The 21250-nt window shown below is 37.7% G+C and overlaps 1 protein-coding gene across 6 annotated transcripts in view; it reads right to left on the minus strand.

The window, feature by feature from the left end:
• The window catches only part of rbks (ribokinase), an 88565-nt gene that overhangs the window by 29809 nt on the left and 37506 nt on the right, over positions 1–21250 (minus strand). For all 6 annotated transcript variants that reach the window (XM_061968471.1, XM_061968472.1, XM_061968470.1 and 3 more), the window contains 2 exons: positions 16836–16927; positions 4208–4396 (listed from right to left, as the gene is read on the minus strand). In XM_061968471.1, the coding sequence (XP_061824455.1) occupies positions 4208–4396; positions 16836–16927 (281 nt within the window). The remainder of the gene's footprint in view (positions 1–4207; positions 4397–16835; positions 16928–21250) is intronic.

A 21250-nucleotide genomic window follows, 5' to 3' on the forward strand; every position in this document is an offset into this window, starting at 1 on the left:
CTCCAAGTTATGGGCCCATCAAAGAACAGAAGGGCTTGTTTGTGAAAATGTGTGTATGTGTGTGTGTGTGTGTGTGTGTGTGTGTGTGTGTGTGTGTGTGTGTGCGCGTGTGTATTTCTAACCACAGCAAGGCTGTGCTGCTTTCTGCTGACTGATGCAGGCCCCTGAGGTGAGTCATGGAACAGGATGACAGAGGTGGTGGTGTGGGGAGAATAATAAGGGCAGTAATGTGTGTCTACTTCACAATGTGGGGGCACTACAGAGGTCACAGAGCCCCAAAGAAAGTGGGTCCTTTGTTCCTGAAATGTCACAATGATTTGGACAAAACAGGAAGATAAACTAATTTAATTGAGGACAACAAAGAATGCCGGTTATCAGTAACACAGAAATGCCCCCAAAAAAATTATCTAGTGAAAGTTAAAAAGATATAACATATAATCACTTTCTTGTGATTGGGTAAAGATGTAATTATGTAGACTATACAGTATATCATTTACAAATATATTGCATATTGTTGCGCATAAGGTGATTATGTATTTTATGCATTTTGTAGTCCATTATAAATCAGGTTAATTTGAGTAGTGGGGCAGGACAATATGCTTTATGTAGATTATATTGTTACATTTTAGTGTTAAACCAATGAAATTAATTATTTAAGCACAAAATCGCCTCCACTTGCTCACATTAAAATTATATTTTTGCATTAATACCTGATTTTTCCCCATATTTTCTCAACAGAAATGTGTGATCCATATGTTTATAGTGCTTTGCTTCCGATTGTTTTGCTTCACTACATGATGAATGGCTTTGTGCTAGTTTTTAGAATCATAAAAGGTCATCTACAAGGGAATGCCTCAATCATACAAACAACAAGGGAATGACTCAATCATACAAACAATAAAAAAAGCAGCTGAATGGCTTTCATGACGCATTCAAGGTGGCACAAACCAAAACATCAGAGGCAGGAAACAAACTAATACACATTTAAGTGAAACTCTGGTGATGAAAACCAGCCACAGAGGTTTGTGTGAAATGAGTCTAACATTACTGGATTCAATAAAGGAAAATAGGCATCACATTCAAAGGTCTTAGAATGTTCCACTGCAACAAAGGTCAGATATAATTATAATTGTTGTTTTCTTTTTGAAGGACTACTGGGAATAAACTATTTGTGTTTTTAGAAATGCTATAACATTGTTTATAATTGCACAGAGAAAATTTAGTTTTTATTTATATTAATGATTATGCTATATATTAATATTCAGAATCATATCATACATAGTTTGTATAATTATTATTAACAAGAAAACTCTATAATGTACAATCAAATTAAAATACAGGGACATATGGTAATAATAAATAAATGTAAAAAAAGTTTTTTTCATAAAAGGAATATTTTAATGATATATATTCTTTGTGAAAAAAACGAAAGTCATAAAAAAAAAATACTAAAGGACACCAAAACGCATCTTAAGTTTGAGATTCAACACCTATCTCCCGCTTCTCGGTTTTTGAATTTTTCGTAAAGTTGCTCACAGGTGATGCCTTTTATGTCCAAATATTGAGCTGCACTTTTCACCACAGTTGCTGTTTTCTCAGGCTTATGCTTAGCTTGAAATGTACAGTTGATCACTTCAGCCATGAAACATACAAAGTTGATTTTTTAACAATTAACAAGTCCTCCTGGATTCTACAACACGTCTAATCTTTCCATAACTTTATCTCTTTGCACTTTTTAACTGCCTCTGCGTATGATATTTACACACTTCTCCCGACACCCCTGTTCCACACTTGCCATATTAATGGCCTCCCCCACACCTTCCACATGTGTGTTCCCCTTAACAATAAGCCGCTATATGTCCATACTTCTGGCATTTAAAACACACAGAGGTGGTGGTACAAACAACCTCACAAATTTAGTTAGAATTTCCTCTTGAAATTCCACTAATATTGACAGGCTATCCACTTTTTCTCTTCCTCTCTATGCTTTTAATCTCCCCATGTTGGAGACTTTCCTTCCTTTATTTATCTCCTTCATTTTGTCCAAATCCTAACTCACTGGAATACTTTTGTTGGTCTCCTAAATTCTACCTTTCTCCCCTCTGCAACTTATTTTTTTACAAAGACATTTAAGTTTTAAAGCCTTTTCTCTTTGTCCCTCACTCTTACACATGATCATTAGGTCACCGTTTTAATGTACATCAGCCCTCTTTACGTTGCCTATGTTTCCACAGAGGAACCGAGTAATTGCACTTGGTCCTATTTTGAATCCTGCCCTTCCTTGAATTTTAGTATTACTTTGAATTCTTCCTCCCCATCGGTCTTCTACAGCAAAACCTCTTCCTGCGAAATTGTTCCTCTTCAAAGCCACTGCTTTCCTCACTCCGACTCAAATCGCTTTTTGACCTTGCCATTAGTAATTGATCATTCACCCTCCGACCATCTCAACTCGATTTTCAACACTTTTGCAAGTTCACCTGTTTTGGTGCTGCCGGTGAGACATTCAACTTGAACTTCCTCGTCTCAGAAGGAAAACCATCTGATTGGCCCACCTTCTTTGCTAACTCCCACCCTGTGTCTCATTGTACACTATTAAAGAACTTTAATTGGATATATTCTGAACTTCTCCCACCCATTTAACTAAATATGATTGGAATTTGTTTCTGACAACTTTAAGTCTCGCTTTTAATTTGTCAACACTGGTTTACTTAGGGCTGAGGGGAGCGGTGTGTTTGTGTGTGTGCGCGCGGACGAGCGGAGACTCACACAGGTGATGGACAGAAAAAAAGAGGGAAGATGACATCATACAAGTGTTGTAGCAAGTCCCTTTTTCAGCGGATTACTTATTAATGATAATTTTGTCAACTTGTAATATACATGTTTTGTGGGTATATTAAAATGTACTTTCTCAGCTTCAAACAGTTTGATTTGAGGGGGCAAAACATTTATTTTACTTGCCCCTACATAAAGCTGCCTCGAATCAAAGTTTCTTGTTTTAAAAAAAAAAAATCTAATTAATCAATTTAATTAATATAATTAATCAATTTAATCGATTAATCGTTACAGCCCTAATTTAAAGTCAACACATTGAGCTTCAATTTAATGTCGGAATGACTCTTGAAATATGTTTTGATGATGAGCAATTCACACCAGAGTAAAAAAAAACACCTCTTTCTCCGCTATTAATTAAAAACAGTTCAAATAAGTATGACCCTCACTACCATGGCCAAGCATGGACATAAGAAAACGCACATATCTCCTTCCCTACTAAAAAAAAAAAAAGTCTGCTCATATAAAAACACATTCACCAGCTTTAATGTACATTTTGGCCAATCAGAGGCCTATAAAAATAACAATAGCTGACTTGGGCACATTATACAGCCTTTGTCCATCAATACAATCAAAACCTACAGGCTTATAAAACGGTGCGGCTGATTTTATAGATACAATAGGTACAATTATATGCACATGATCGCCGATGTGTAAGGCGGTAGCACCAATGCATAACTGCTGCACAAAATTAACTTCACGTTATGTTGTTAAAAAAGGTTTAAAGACAAGGGCTGTCAAAAATAACAAGTTAACTCATGTGATTAATCACAGAAAAATGTTGCATTAATCATGTACCCGTATATAGGCAGATAAATCACACTATTTATTTTGACCATACATGCTCCTTTACCTTAACCTCGATGGTTACCTGAAAAGCGCAGCAGGTTGCTTTAGGGTCAGACCCGACTGGTGTACTTAGTGGCAAATTTTACTTAAAAAAAAAAATCAAGATCGAAAACCTGCTTTTGTGTGTGGAAACAACATGCATAGAAAAATATGCATTTTTAGTATCCGTATTTATGCCAATAGTAAACAATCTTAAATATGAACTGCACTAAACTCTAAACCTTCAGCGCGACTCACCTCATGTTGAGTATGTGCGTCAATTTTGTCATTATAATTCCTGCACTATTTACTGAGAAATTGAAGGGGACATTTCCAAAAGAAGTGACTATACAGTATTTTCTCTCATTGCAACCCTATTTATTAGACTTTCGTAAATTTTGCAGAGTCCCAGTGGTATTAATAACAAAACTTCTGGTAAGTAAAAGGGCCATAACAGTATTTTGGTAGGGTGAGAAAATGACGCATAATCAAAGATTATAAAAATAATAAGAAGTCACACAATATGTTGCTAATGGTGTGTCATTCTTACTGTGGTGTCCACTGCTGTGACTGCCGGTGTTGGAACATGTTTAGAGGAGGGATCCTGCACGTCAAGCACCACACATCCTTGGGCTCCCAAGGTGATAATGACTGCGCCGCATCCTCGCTTCAGCAGCTCCCGGCCGGCCTGATTTGCCTCCTCCACCTTATTTACCGACAAACCTGTCAGCAACTCAGCCTAGATGGTGGCAGAGGAACATAATTTTATTCCAAATATTGAACTAAATCTGTATAATACTGTTACTGTATAATATAGTATAGTTACTGTTAAAACTATTAAGGAATTGTAATAAAAATACAGTAAACCAAAAAAATTAAAATTTGGCACAATTTCAATGTGATTTGTCTGCTTTTTTACAAGGTTCAGTTAACTGTTTAGTGTGAGTAATTCCAGCATAAGGTATTACACACTGGGTGCAGTCAGATAGATTTCTTGTCCGTTTTTAAGCTGCTGGATTTGTCAGCACTCCGCGGCGCAGAAGACGTTTTAGCGGTAACGCCGTCTGACTGTGAACCGACTAAATGGTGACAAAGCAGATGTTTAAGGAATTGCAAATAAACTCAGAAGCACAATATGTCTTACATCATAAGCTTGCCCTCTAAAATTAACAAACAATATTATTTGCTAGGGGGGCTTTGCTTACTACAGATGTACAGCAAGTGTACTTGCAATTAAGAGAAGCTAAATAGTGGTTATTTTTTTGATAATATTTAGACACATTCATTTTTTTTCTATAAATTGCGTAGTTACATTATTTTTTTTTCTATAAATTGCGTAGTTATACAAACAGTGGATTTTTACAAATTCTACAGCAACTATCAATAAATAACACCAAAGCTCAATGCAAAATAACGCAAAATGTGCTAACTAATATTTCCTTGTGTATTTTTATTTTTTTATACAATGGTTATTACACTTTTCTAACAGGCATTATTATAAAAAATGTGACGATGGTGTGATTGTCAAAATTATAAAAGAAAAGTGTAAATTTAAACATTGTGATTTTGTTATGCCTCCAATTTTAGACGGATGATATGATTTTGAGAAGATTTTTTAAAATTCTTACTCATTATTTGTAATACATTGAATAATATTTTTTGAAAACATTGCTGGCGAGTCTACATTCATGAAAAAACATTTGCATAATATTTATTAAGGTAAACTAAGGTGAGACCTCTCATGCAGACAATCTTGCTAAATGCATTTAGATGCATTATGTCACATATCACATAGACGGCGTGGGTTGTATCCTAGACTGCATAGGGCAAATCATGGTGACTCGTAGAAACCGATGACTCAAACATATCCTGTAGTAGTATGAGCACTCATATGTCTGACACTTATTATGAAGGTATTGGTTGTAAAACAGAGGGGCTGTAAAAATGAATTTAATTGAATTATATTATCAATATGTTAATACTAGTATATAGTGCAATTATTCATTATTTAATCAGGCACCAAATATACATAATATACTAGACTTAATGACACTTGACTATATGTACAGTGATAGTATTTTTAGTCAATTAAACCTATGTGGTATTTTCTATATTATAGTAAAAATGTACATGTTCTCAAATCTAATGTAAAGCAAATGGGCTATACACCAACTAACATACAGTACACTCTGTCAGGACACCTGAAAAATTCCTCAGTTGTCCTCCTCAACTATAAACCGTTCAAACCATCAATATAACATAATATAAAGTTACATGTAAAACGTTACAACTTAAAAAACATTTGAGCAGACAACTTAAATAAATACATATAATATTAAAAAAAGGACAGGCACAATTTGTGCAGCAGATCTATTCACCAAAGGAAATGACAAGTTGGAGTTGGCAAAAACACAAAGGGGATAAACACACACTAAGGAAAATCACTCAAAACAAATTTACAAGAGTACCTCAACTTGAAGGGGTACTGCATTTTTTGGGGGAATTTTGCTTATCGTTCACAATCATTATGAAAGACATGACTACAGATGTATTTTTAAAATGCATTTTAACTCTTAAATAAACGTGAATAAAAGTTCACTTACAATGAAGCCAATCCAATCCACTTTATTTGTATAGCACATTTAAACAACAAAAATGTTTCCAAAGTGCTGCAAAAACAATATTCAAATATGATCCTCCACCAATGACTGAATAAAAACAACAAAAAAATAAATATAAAACCAATATAAAAGCCAATGAGAGGTCATCTATTCCTCTCATAAAACTCAATAAATAACCATCCAAAAACCGCCATACACCATATTTACATTTTGTGACTTGAATATTAACCGAGTATTAATGATTTTTTTTTATTATAAAAGTGCAAACGCAGACAAACTATTTATGGCGGAGCCATGATCAAAAGCTTGTGTGCCAATGTTGACGTGATCGACAAGTGAGCTGCTTCCTCACTTCCTTCCTCGTGGAAGTTTTTTCTAGATCATAAATCATGCCTCTCACCTGGATAGTAGAAGGATGAGAACATATTCTGACGAGTTGGTCAACTTTGGCATCCAATTTAAACCCGGGAAAAAAACACAAAAAGACGCTTGGTTCCACCCCGCTTTTCTTCGCGATCATTATGAGTCATTCTTTATCTAAACAGGACTGTAACAACATTCTATCAGTTGGGATCCTAATGACAGCAGACCTTGCACAGGAAATGATGTTTTGTTATGTTTGTTGGCTCTCATGAAGTCTGCAGTGAGTAGAAATCAGTGATGTTGGAAAAAAAAAAAGTAAACGTCGTGATGCGTTTTTGAAATTAATGCGCCGGCTATGCTTAAAATGAGCAAAATACGTAAATATCATATGTTGTCATAAATGTGCCCGTTACAATGTGTATTTAAACCTTAATGGAGATGTTTGGATGTTTCTGAAGGGCTTTATTAAGTTAAAGTTAAAGTACCAATGATTGTCACACACACACTAGGTGTGGTGAAATTTGTCGTCTGCATTTGACCCATCCCCTTGATCACCCCCTGGGAGGTGAGGGGAGCAGTGGGCAGCAGCGGTGCCGCGCCCGGGAATCATTTTTGGTGATTTAACCCCCAATTCCAACCCTTGATGCTGAGTGCCAAGCAGGGAGGTAATGGGTCCCATTTTTATAGTCTTTGGTATGACTCGGCCGGGGTTTGAACTCACAACCTACCGATCTCAGGGCGGACACTCTTTATAGGCAGAATAGAGCAACTCCCATAGGCTCCCTTGTAAACAGACTTTTGATCGCATTTAATTACTGTTTAGAATACATCAAAAAAAAGAAAAACATGTGTTCTTGTCTTACACAATTGTGAATGACAGGCAAAATTCCAAAAAAAAGTGCAGTTCTCCTATAAAAGATGTGATTTGAGATGAGAGCTGTCGCTCCGCTAAATGTTCTGCTTTATGTTGCAAGCAAACATTTGAGTAACAAGCATCCCCGCTATTACTTGGCGAAGCAAATGCCACAGTGAACCATGTTAGATCAAGCCAAAAACATCTGGTCTTACTCGCTAGCATTAGCTTATAGCTAGAGATTAACATAACTTTGTTTTCCAACCATGGGAAGGAAGAAAGTGAGTGTGAAGGACAGTGCTGAGAAGAAGAAGTGGATGATATTTATTGAATTAAAAAAATAAATCATTAAAAACATTACACATATTTTCCGGGCTACAGAACACATCTGTATTTAAGCCGCACCCACCAAATTTTAGAACAAATAAATATTTTTACATATATTAGCTGCACCAGACCATAAGCCGCAGATATTTACCAGTACAGAGGATTAGGTAAATTATTATTGACATACCTTTATTGTTTCCAAACGGTTCCTGTCACACGGCAGTAAAACGGCTGATCAAACAAAACAGAAGTCATTGTCATGGACCCACTAGCTGCGAAAGCTAGCTCTCCAATCAGCTAAACAGACTCAAAAACGCCACAGTGACGTTTTGGCGAATTTACGAAACTGAAACAATACAAAAAAAGATAAGTAAAAAAAGATATGTAAATTAATAATACTATCCCAGACACTTGTAAACGTGTTAGCATATTTGCTAATGCTAACAACGCTAGCCTGATTATTATTTTTTTTTTCTTAACCTCAATCTGGACCCACTCCCCAAGAGCCCAGTCTGAGACAGAACCTTTTTTTTACTCAACCCCCCGCCTCCCAGCATTAACCTCTTCTCCACCTGTCTAAGGGGCGCTGGAAGTTGGCAGATCCGTCAACGTTCCTGTTCTGTCTGTCTGTAATATATGTCTGCTCTAGAATGGGATTGTTCTGAAAATCTGAATTTCCCCTCAGGGATTAATAAAGTATTTCTGATTCTGATTACATTATAATAGCACGTACAAATTTACATGAAAACAGTCCTATAAACATCACACATGGGACGGTTTAGTAAGTATAACATTTTTTATATATATTATAAAACTTACAACGTTGCTTTGAGTGTTGAATTCAAGAATCCTTTCGAGCAGAAACGCTATGGACAGTTGTACTTCCGGTTCAAGAGACAAAACATGTTCATGAGACAAAATAAGAAATGTATTTTCAACAAGCAGCACCTGCAGTGAGTGAAGTTGTCCAATAGATGGCGCCATAGCACAAACAATAACACACCTTTTCATTGTCTGTGTCTGTGTTATATGAAAATTATTTTATAAAAACAATTATCCATGAAAATATGGAGAAGCTGCTGATGGTGTGTTTGACGGCAAAGCAGGTAGAGGGAGATAAACCATAGAAGTCCACTATCCAAGGTAAATGCTGTACGTACTACTACTGTAGTTAGTATTACATTCTATTGTACTGTTTTTAATCAATATCTATTATCTAAAAGTTTGTTTTTCTTCTTCAAAAGGATGTACTGTACATCTTTCAAATTGTGCTGCCTTCGGGGGCCAAGCACTAATTCAATTGATTTAATTTTATTTCAATGAAAGATGTTGATTTGAGAGACAAGTGTTTTGTGTTAAAGGGGAACTGCACTTTTTGGGGGAATTGTGCCTATCGTTTACAATCATTATGAAAGGCATGACGACGGATGTATTTTTTTTCTGCATTCTAAATATTAAATACGTTCGATCAAAAGTCTGCTTACAATGGAGCCTATGGGAGCTGCGATATTCTGCCGAAAAGGCCCTTAAAAAACATCCAAACATCTCTATCAAGGTATTATATACACACAGTAAGTATATATGTTATGTAGTAATGGGCACATTTATAATAACATTTAATATTTACGTATTTTGATTGTTTTAAGCATACGTGGCGTATTAAACATATCAAGACGCAATTTTTGGGTTGGTGCACTAATTGTAAGTGTATCTTGTGTTTTTTGTGTTGATTTAATAAAAATATATATATTTCAGCACCACTGCTTAGTGCAGACTTCATGAGAGACAACAAACACTTACTGTGCAAGGTCTGCTGTCATTAGGATGTTTACTGCTAGGATGTTAATATATTCCATTTGGATGTAGAATCACTCATAATCCTCACGAAGAGACAGGGAGTGGGACCAAGCGTCTTTTCTGTCAGCGATCCTGTTCTGTCTCCCTGTATTGTTTGTCTGATCTTGAATGGGATTGTGCTGAAAATTGTAAATTCCCCTCAGGGATTAATAAAGTATTTCTGATTCTGATTCTGTTTTCGTGCCCTTCTCGCCATTTGCTGGTTTAATTTGGCTATCAAAGTGTGCCAACATGTTGGAATACGTCCTCAGCCTTCTTCTATCCAGGTAAGATGCATCCATCCGTCCATTTTCTATCGCTTTTCCCTTTCGGGGTGGCAGAGGGTGCTGGAGCCTATCTCAGCTGCACACGGGCGGAAGGCGGAGTACACCCTGGACAAGTCGCCATCACCTCATCACAGGGCCAACACAGATGCACGATTTATGATATACAATAAGCTAACAGGGAGCAAGGAAGCGAGAAAGCAGCAGACCACTCGACGATGTAAACATCGGCACACAGGGTAGTGATCACTGTGCCGCTATTAATAGCGCTTATAATATCAATATCGTTAATATTTGGTTAATATTCATGTCACGAAATATAAATGAAGTATTGGAAAGTTATTTACTGAGTTTTATGGGCGGAATACCGCTGTAAGCAGACATGTATTTACATTTATATACAAGTTATAATGCATTAAAAAAAATACATCCATCGTCATGTCTTTCATAATTAATGATGGATGGATAAGCAAAATTCCAACAAAGTGAAGTTCCCCTCTAAAAGGTCAATCCTGTGTCATGTCTTTAATAATGATTGTGAACGATTGGCAAAATAAATAAAAAAGTGCAGTTTCCCTTTAAGAGGTCGGTCACAGAACCAACCTGGTAAGTTAAGGTGCTACTGTATCTGCATCTTTGAACACACTTTTACCAAATTTGCGTCCATCTCTTCATATGATATTTATTTTTAAAAGGCATGTTACATAATAAATTGTTCTGTTTGGCTGGTTAAATATGAAACATGCGTCAAGTCTCTAGTTAATGAGCTTTATCATATTACAGGTTTTAGTGGCAAACTAATCAAATATTTTCAGTATGTCGCTGGGAATCCTGATAGGTTGTTATGGGATCTCATTTCTCTGTATCAGTCGGGGTCATGATAGAAACGTTTGGCATGTGGGGCCCCAAGATGGACGTGGAAGATAACGTCAACCCTCTCAATAAAGCTCCTCAACATTGCATGCGGGCTGCTGATCAAAGAGTGCCTGCACTTTGTCTTGCTTAATCCCGGCCATGCACCACCTTCCCACGTCACCCGTCAGACTTGTACAGTGAGACCACACATGCTTACGCAAACTTGCACACGCACCTGGACTGTGTGTGTGTATCAGATAACCTCCCAGAACTCATAAGAGTTCAAGCACGACTGACACTGAAGTCAAATGGCAGTCTGAGAATGTGATCTGCCTAAGTAAGCAATGACCCTGGACAGTTAAAAAATAAACCACAGTGAAATAATGCTTTAAGAGCCTGCAGTCATGCAGGTACTGTCAGGTGCAAAAAAAGGATGTTTTGTTAGTCATCATCTGAGTCCCTCTTGTTACCAGAATAAGATCAAGTGTGTGTAAAAGTAAAAACACAAACACACTTACACACACATACACTTTTGTTAAAGTCGATACAGAATTATGTGGCTGACACGGTATGTGATTTTGCAAAAGGAATATACAGTACATGTTAAAGATATTGCTGTAACAGGGCTTCTGCAGGTATCAGCAAATCTAATTTAATGCTTTTTAATGCCATTTTCAATGCCCCTTAATACAATTTCAATGCCCATGTCTGACCACATATGGTTATTATATATAGTCAAAAGCTTACAATTGTCAGTTATAGAAAACTTTGTAAGCCTTTGATAACCAATGATAATGTTGTATAGTTGAAAAGTTTACATTAACTTTTACTATCTAGTGAATTAGAATTGGCTCGCAAGACTTTTTCATCTGATAATTTATTTGTATTTATTTATTTTTCCATAGGAGCATCTGGTGTTCTGACTTCATGCACGGTCGTAGACAACAGCCAATTAAAAGGTTCCGCCTGTCAATCATCATACTGTACCTTCAACCAAAATTATTAAAGGGGAACTGCAATCAAGCCCACATCCAATTCTGAATTAATTGATCAATATAATATAAATAAAAGTATTTTTAAAATGTTATCGCTTTTAAAACATGCTGTAAAAATGCATATTCTCTGAAAATATGCCTTATAAGAGCCACAAATTAGAGGTTACGTTTTTAAATTAGGATACACCTTTTTTTTTTCTTCATTAAATTAACATTATACTAGGAATGCAAATGATGCATGTGTTCGAAAATGGATGACTGATTTAAACATTTTAGAAAAAAACATGTCATGGAATGATACTTGGAAAAATGCCAATAAGCCCCTTAGATCAGTGGTCCCCAACCATCGGGCCGAGGCCTGGTACCGGTCCGTGGATCGATTGGTACCGGGCCGCACAAGAAATAAAAAAAAAATATTTTTTTTTGAAATATATATATTTTTTTTTTATTAAATCAACACAAAAAACACAAGATACGCTTACAATTAGTGCACCAACCCAAAGAAAATCCCTCCCCCATTTACACTCATTCACACTCATTCGCACAAAAGGGTTGTTTCTTTCTGTTATTAATATTTCTGGTTCCTACATTATATATCAATATAGATCAATACAGTCAGCAGGGATACAGTCCGTAAGCACGCATGTTTGTATTTTTTTATGAAACCCCCCCAGGTCCGTGGGACAAATTTTCAAGCGTAGACCGGTCCGCAGGTATAAAAAGGTTGGGGATCACTGCCTTACATGCAACAAAAATAAACTGAGTCAATTAAACCTCTTGAATAGGTTGTATTTTACAACCTCTCAAATGTTTAAAAAGGGTACAGTAGATGACAAGTTATGTATAAAGTGTGAGGCAGCTAAAAGAACTAATTCAATATATAAAAGAGATGTGGTCAAATGTGAGAATTGCCTTGTTTGCCCGTCCTAGAGCATTGTAGGTCCTGTGAGGTGTCTGCATCACGAGAGTTGCTAATGTTAGCAAAGTTAGTTTATGTGTTGAACTGGAGACAACTGAGAAAAAGAGTTGCATATAAAACAAGCTCAGCTTCGTCATTAACATGATATGGTGTGAGAGTTAGGGACTACATGCCTACAGTGACAAAAGACTGGCAAAGTTTGGGCCCCCGAAATCGTTTGATTTTGTCGTCCATCAGTGTTCGCTATAAAGGCAACACTTTTCTCTCTTTTGGACCTTACAAAACCTCTTGTATCCAGTTTTAAAGCCAAAGACAGAAAAAAATAACACACAGACGTAGCAATTTTTCGATGACCGCAACGTTCTTAAATTCTTTTTCAGTTATAGTTCGATAAATTGACGTATTGACTTATCGGTCGAGTCCTAAAATTGTATTACATTTTTAAATGCCTCTGGACATCGCATTTAATGTTTTTTTTTATGCCATTTAAGCCTTTAATTTTAGAAAAATCCATTTAATGTATTTTAATGTTTTTTAATGCCCCATGGAAACCATGTGTAATATATTGCTACAATTTTACAAATTTAGGGTTCAAATTTTCACATCATTCAGCAAACAATATTTTGCCTTTCTCAAACATTTGCCATCGTTTGAAGGATATTTGATATCTGCTTCTCTGTCAAACACACCATCAGCAGCTTTTCCATGGATAGATGTCCGCCACTTACCAGTAGTTATTATTTTACCATTCTTGGCTGGCGATTTTGACTCATTCTGCTTCAGTACGATGCAGACTACCAGTGATATGCAAGTTGACGGCCATTTTATTGATGATTTATTTTTTTATTTCAATGAATTTCATCCGCTTCTTCTTCTAAGCCAGTGGTTCTTAACCTTGTTTGAGGTACCGAACCCCAACAGTTTCATATGCGCATTCACCTAACCCTTCTTTAGTGAAAAAAATTATATACATTTTTTTTTCAAATTCAAGACAAAGTTATGTTTTTTTTTTACTGGTGCACAAAATGAACCGTGCATGAACATCACCTTTTTCAAAGAACAAAACCAACACAGTGCATTAACTCATAACAAATTACACGCCTGCAAATCAGTGTGAATTCTGCTGTTGTCGTATTCATAATACGCCGATCGGAAGAAGTTTTATTTATACGATGAGTCTGGTGTGTCTTGACCTCCGCCGAACCCCTGAGCCCGACTCACCGAACCCCTAGGGTTCGATCGAACCCAGGTTAAGAACCACTGTTCTAAGCACTCTCTCCTTCACACTCACAGTCTTTATTTCCATGGTTGGAAAACAAAGTTATGTCCTTTAGCTATAAGCTAATGATAGCGAGTAAGATCAGATGTTTTGGGCGGATCTTACAGTGTTCCCTGTGACATTTGCTATGTCATCTAATGGCGGGATGCATGAAACTCAAATATTTGCTTTCAACTTAAAGCATAACAATTAGCCGAAAGACAGAGCTCATCACAAAACACTCTTAAGTGGAGGTACCACTGTACAAAGACTTAAAATAATACAACCCTTATACAAAAAAAGCATTTTTTGTTTCCACACACCTGGCTATAGAGTGTTTTTTTTGCTGTGCAGCACGACATCAAAAACCATTTCACGTTAACCCCCAAGGGGTGGCTGAGTCAAGAAAAGAGCACATCTGCCTTGTTATTAATGCAATTCCCAGCTACCTACGCCCACTTTTACTCATCTATCATCACCTGGGGTGAGATGCTATGACTGTAGGAGAGGGGAGGATATATATATATATATATATATATATATATATATATATATATGAATAATACAGTGGGACTACTGATATGCCGGCAGGGGTCATGATCACGAACAGTAGTTTTTAAACCAAGTATTCATTAAAAACAAGTCAGAAGTTTTATTTAACAAGTATATTTAATATGTTTGGCCAGTCTAACATTACACACAGTTTTAACAGTAACCCTATATTTGAATATAGGAAAATAAAACACTGTACTTTAAATTGAGGGATTCTTTGGCGTACCACTAGTGCAGGGATTGGCAACCCAAAACTTTGAAAGACAATAAAATAATAAAATATTGGACCAAAAATACAAAGAAAAATCTGTCTGGAGCCGCAAAAAATTAAAAGTCTTATAATTAAGGCAACACATGACGTAAATGTCTATATTAGCTATAATAGCTTACTATCAAAATGACTATGGCTGAAGCAAATCTTCGTTGACAGAAATGTTGAAATGTTATATTTACAGTATTCTACACATTTTTACAACATTAGAAACCATTAGTAAATCAGAGGCTACTCAGAAGGAATGAGATAACTCCTGGAAATTACTGTCTTTTAATGGCCAAAATTATAGATGTGTGTGTCCAAGTTAAAGGAAATGGCAGGCTGTCTTCTTTAATAGATGTACGGTATTAAAATCTTTGGCAAGCTAGGTAATGTTTGCTGTGGTCTGGAACAACATGGCACAAACAACTATCTGAAACGCAGACAATACAGATAATGTGTCATGAGACATGCAAACTAAATTATATACAAAGAGGATAAAAGTAAAGGATATTAAATGAGCTCAAATATACCTAAACATGAGGCATAATGATGCAATATGTACATACAGCTAGCTTAAATAGCATGTTAGCATTGATTAGCTTGCAGTCATGCACTGAAAAAATATGCCTGATTAGCACTCCAACAAGTCAATAACATCAACAAAGCTTACTTTTGTACATTCACGCACAGCATGAAACTTTTGGTGGACAAAATGAGACAAAGAAGGAGTGGAAGATTTTACATGTAAACAAACTGTTGTTTGCCCCAAGTGGAGGAGTTCAAGTACCTCGGAGTCTTGTTCACGAGTGAGGGAAGAGTGGATCGTGAGATCGACAGGCGGATCGGTGCGGCGTCTTCAGTAATGCGGACGCTGTATCGATCCGTTGTGGTGAAGAAGGAGCTGAGCCGGAAGGCAAAGCTCTCAATTTACCGGTCGATCTACATTCCCATCCTCACCTATGGTCATGAGCTTTGGGTTATGACCGAAAGGACAAGATCACGGGTACAAGCGGCCGCAATTAGTTTCCTCCGCCGGGTGGCAGGGCTCTCCCTTAGAGATAGGGTGAGAAGCTCTGTCATCCGGGGGGAGCTCAAAGTAAAGCCGCTGCTCCTCCACATCGAGAGGAGCCAGATGAGGTGGTTCGGGCATCTGGTCAGGATGCCACCCGATCGCCTCCCTCGGGAGGTGTTTAGGGCACGTCCGACCGGTAGGAGGCCATGGGGAAGACCCAGGACACGTTGGGAAGACTATGTCTCCCGGCTGGCCTGGGAACGCCTCGGGATCCCCCGGGAGGAGCTGGACGAAGTGGCTGGGGAGAGGGAAGTCTGGGCTTCCCTGCTTAGGCTGCTGCCCCCGCGACCCGACCTCGGATAAGCGGAAGAAGATGGATGGATGGATGGATGGATGAACAAACTGTTGTGTCACAGTCCACACTATGGTGAGTTCAAGAACCGCCAAAATTAGTAGGACAAAACGATGTTCACCAAATACTCTCATCAGTGAAGCATACACACAAACATATTAAACAGTGGGCTTTCTAACAATTGGGAAGGTTTGTGTCATGTTTGTCCTCTAACAAAAAACATAATAAAACAAAAAAAATATTTCCCCCCCCATCTTTTTCCATTTTCAATCATTTTTTAAAAGATGCTCCAGGGAGCCATTAGGGTGGCACTAAAGAGCCGCATGCAGCTCGAGAGCCGCAGGTTGCTGACCCCCGCACTAGTGGTACACATACTATAGTTTGAGAATCACTGATCTAGAAGACATGGTTCAGTTACTGTTCAAGGGTGTGTGCTCTTATAACTTCAGGATGGTTCTAATCCTACCATAATAGGCAGTATACTCCACTAATTATCTAATTATGAGAATCTAGCAACCGTACAGTAAATCCTACAAATGTACAAGTCATGTACTGCCAAGATTTAAAGACTTATGGAGTATGTTTAAGTTTTCTGTTAATTAAAGGAAGAGAGAAGATATATTTTTTTATAATCCCCCAAAAAAGCGCAGTATTTAGCTGACGATCTAATTGTGTGTGTTTGTGTGATTCATCACCTCAGACTCATTGCAGCAAAACACATCAGAGAATCGGTAGAAGTCAGGATCCAAGTCAGGGATAGCTGGTGCAGGGTTGAATATGGTTTTAACTGCAATAAGAAAAACAGACAATGTCACTGACAATAGTATCTTGTAAAATGATATCTACAGTCATTACAGTTATAGCAACAGTATGGACTGTCTCACTCATGGCTGCACTGTGCCGAGACCCCATGACAACTACAGACTTCCAGAGAGACATCAGCTTGTCAAAAGAGAAGAAAAAAATATTGTATGGTGGACTTTCTAGAACCGAACACAAAATGTTGGCATTTTTTAAAGAAAAAATATGACTTTTCAGTGTCAAAACAAAAACAGTTTGAACCACTGCCACACATTAAGTCATACCAGATGTCAGCGCCCTTCAAACATCAAAGGATTAACCCAAGGCGTGTTGGGCGGTTTGCGTTTTCTTTGTCTTTTTCAAAAAAAAAGACTTAAACTTAATAACAGCACAATATCTTTTTTGTGGACTGGACCTGGCAGGATGCTGTCTGAGTTGTTGTCAAACTGCACCCAATTATTTGTCTATCATGGTTGTCATGGTTTTTCAGCTTTGACTTTTTGTCATGTTGTTGACCTGTGTTTGTCTTTTTGTTTGTTTGGTTTTCCAGTTCTGCATTTAAAATAAGTTCTTGTCAGTCACTACTTCCTGTCTTGTTATGGTTTCACCTATGTCCTGTAATGGTCCAATCAGCTCTCCATTTCCACACCCATCCAGGTGTGCCTTCCAGTGTAATTTGTTTGTGTGTCTTGTATTTAGTTTGCTAATTTAGATAGTGCGCACTAATCCATGCCCAGATTAACCCACTTCCCCTCCTCTTGCATGATTGATATAGGTGGGCCAAGGTACTGCATCGTTGCATAAACACACACTGTACTATGTAGCTAAATCTTTCAATGACTAATGTGATTGCTCCTTGCAAATTCTTAACAGTAACCAATATAATTGAGATCAAATATAAAGACAGAAACTCATCCAAAAGTGCACGGTGGAGAAGGGGTTAGCGCTCATGCTCAAAGCGAAAAGGAAGTTTCCTGGGTTCGATTCTTTCTTTGTAGAAAACTTGAAATATTTATAATCATATTTAGGTAAATAATGACAGGTTATATGGTATATTATATTCATATACTGGCCACTTTATATTGAATTTGTTGGCGCGATTTTGTAAAAAAAAACAATATTCTCCCTGTGAGAACATGCATGGGTTCTCTCCAGGTACTGCGGCTACCTCCCACCTCCAAAGACATGCACCTGTGGATAGGCTGATTGGCGACAGTAAAACTGCACCAAGTGTGTGAATGTGGGTGTGAATGTTGTCTGTCTGTGTTGGCCCTGCGATGAGATGGCAACTTGTCCAGGGTGTACCCTGCCTTCCGCCCGAGTGCATATGGGATAGGCTAGGGCCCACGCGAGCCCGAGAGGGACAAGCAATAGAAAATGGATGGATGGATGACCCAAAAGTCAAACCCATAGCAATCTTGCTCGCTCGCTCACTCACAACCAGGGGCGTAGCACCAGATTCTGAAAACCCCATACACAAAACTCCTGAGGGCGCCCCTATTGTCACCCCATAAACGCCACACTTGGTATGTTTGCATGCACTAAAAGACTAACTATTACATGAATTTGCTTGACACTATGTTTTAAAAACACAAGTAAACATGATTATTTTTAGTAATAAAACGGGATTAACAAATTTAGACTTGAACATATCTAGGAAGCCCCCTCAAAACAGTTTGGTTTTGTTTTTGAAAAAAAGATGTGTTTTTTTGTTTTTTTACAAAATCGCGCCAACAAATTCATAAAGTGGCCAGTATATGAATATAATATACCATATAACCTGTCATTATTTACCTACATATGACTATAAATATGTCAAGTTTTCATTTACTTCAGAGTGTAATGTAGAGATGATCTGATTCACATATAATTATCATTACAGTGGGAAATATGCATCATAATAACACATCAATAATACTATATTATTATCAGTGTTTCTCGTGTGGGTTAAGCCTCCCTGTTTTTAGAAACTATAGTGACAACTCTTTTTCTAACTTAAATTGAGGGTCCTTGAATGTACCACAGTTATATGCAATGAGATGCAAAAGTGAAATTTGTACATAACTTTTTCAAATATTGCCACAGATAGAGTCCCTGGTAAAACATCCCACTTTTCCCTCCACTTTGACGCCCCTGCTCACAATTCCAGTATATCAATGTGTGTATAGAAGATAGGAATCACGACCAGTCCAGCACGGTATGAATGCTCTGGTGTGAGCACGGCCTAATTCCTTAACAAATGAACAGTAACTGCGGAGGAGCTTTTTTGGACATTAATTACGAAGTGACCCTGCTGCGTACGGACTTTCAACATCTGGACCTGATCTGGTGTATCTTTGGCCCTATGATGTTCTTGCATCACTAGTCACAATGTAATTTCATTATTTAATGTTGCTTGCTGAAGATGGCTGGTAGTTGTATTTGGCCATGGTCGTAACCCTGAACCACCACATTCTCCAGTTGATGGGTCAGCACAGGTGGCCTAAAAACCACCTGCACAGTTAGTAAATATTTTACAATGGTTATACTTTGACTCCAGAATTATTATTTTTTCCATGTGTTTTCCTGTTCATATTGATTACTATTAGCTGCATGCAGTTGGTGACATTTTCTACAATAAAGAAATACATTAGTTCCTTTCCAAGCTCTACTATCAAGGTCTAAAACTACCTACCTAATTAAAATTTCTGTGGAACAAAGCATCATAAGCTACTGCTGGGGATTCTGATTGCTGGCAAAGCTCAAGTGGATAAGCGTCTATAAAAAGGCACCTTTTAAACGATTAAATTAGCATTTACTTGGAAAAAAGAGAAAATACTGGAAACTGGCTGATGGAAACAGCCTCATATCCTGTTGCTGTACCCCTTGCATTTCCAAGGCGGTGTGTGTGTGTGTAGACTCAAAATAAGGTCTTTAACCCTATAAATGTGTGTCAATGTGTGGGTGATGCGATGTGTTGTGACCTTTTCTATGTGTGTACTGTATATGTTTGAGAGCACAGTTTGTCAGGAATAATCCTTTGAACATGTTGCACATCACAGTTTGATGCAAATTTATGAGCAGCAGGCATTAATGCATCTAATATCATGATTTCTGTGTACGTGTGAGGATAAGCCCAGCTTGGCAAAGCGATTAATTCTGATACTGCTGTATACAAAATAAAGCCTCATGCAAGTATGTGCGCATGTGTATTAGTGATATGTATATTCAAGAAGGGTGATCTCAAAGTCAGTTCTGTAAAAGTGTGTGTGCGTGTGTTTGCGTGGGCATGTAAGAGAGCAGCTGCGTGGGTTTGAGCTGGGCTATGGCCACCTGGCGCTTTGAGGTAGATGTTGGGTAAAAGTGGAAATAATGTCTGCCATTTCAACACACACACTCACATTGTTTGTTTACGAGCCAACATCTTGTCACTTTATGTCACAGGAGCTTTCCCTTGATTTACAGTTGAGTTTCCAGCTCTTTCCAAGACAAGCTGAACATATTTTTATATTGCATGCCTCTGTTAAATTATATATTAATAACTAAGTTGGTGCTTCTTTATTTCTTGCTCATTGTGAACTATGGTTCTCAGCTACTCTTGAATTTGAGTAAATATATGGATATGTTTGACTCATAACAGACTACACTACTCTGAAATGTGTTCTCAGGTGAATATTGTATGAAAATGAGTAAACTGTTAAACTATTGGGCTGTTACAGAACTAGTAAATTTGCTCTAGCCCTTTCAGAAATGTGTTTAGCCCCAGTTGAGCACCTTCACCCAGCATTTTAGAGCCATTTTATGCAAATCAAACTTTTCTTACCTATTGGTACCTGTTGTTGTTTATTTGGAATCTGCATGAGTCCAGAACATTTGAAAGCAAACCGTGGAGGCATTGCGGCATGGCGTAGTGGGTAGAGCAACCGTGCCAGAAACCTGAGGGTTGCAGGTTCGCTCCCCGCCTCTTACCATCCAAAAATCGCTGCCGTTGTGTCCTTGGGCGGGACACTTCACCCTTTGCCCCCGGTGCCACTCACACCGGTGAACTGAATGATGAATGATAGGTGGTGGTCGGAGGGGCCGTTGGCGCAAATTGCAGCCACGCTTCTGTCAGTCTACCCCAGGGCAGCTGTGGCTATGAAAGTAGCTTACCACCACCAGGTGTGAATGAATGATGGTTTCCACGTGTAAAGCGACTTTGGGTACTTAGAAAAGCGCTATATAAATCCCAGTTATTATTATTATTATTATTATATAAAAAAATCTTGCCTTTCTTCAAACTTTCTCCAAAGGAGCCGCTTGGAATTCGCCCCATTTGTGACGTCCCACT

The sequence above is a fragment of the Nerophis lumbriciformis genome, linkage group LG08, assembly GCF_033978685.3.
Source record: "Nerophis lumbriciformis linkage group LG08, RoL_Nlum_v2.1, whole genome shotgun sequence".
In the NCBI taxonomy this organism is placed as follows: domain Eukaryota; kingdom Metazoa; phylum Chordata; class Actinopteri; order Syngnathiformes; family Syngnathidae; genus Nerophis; species Nerophis lumbriciformis.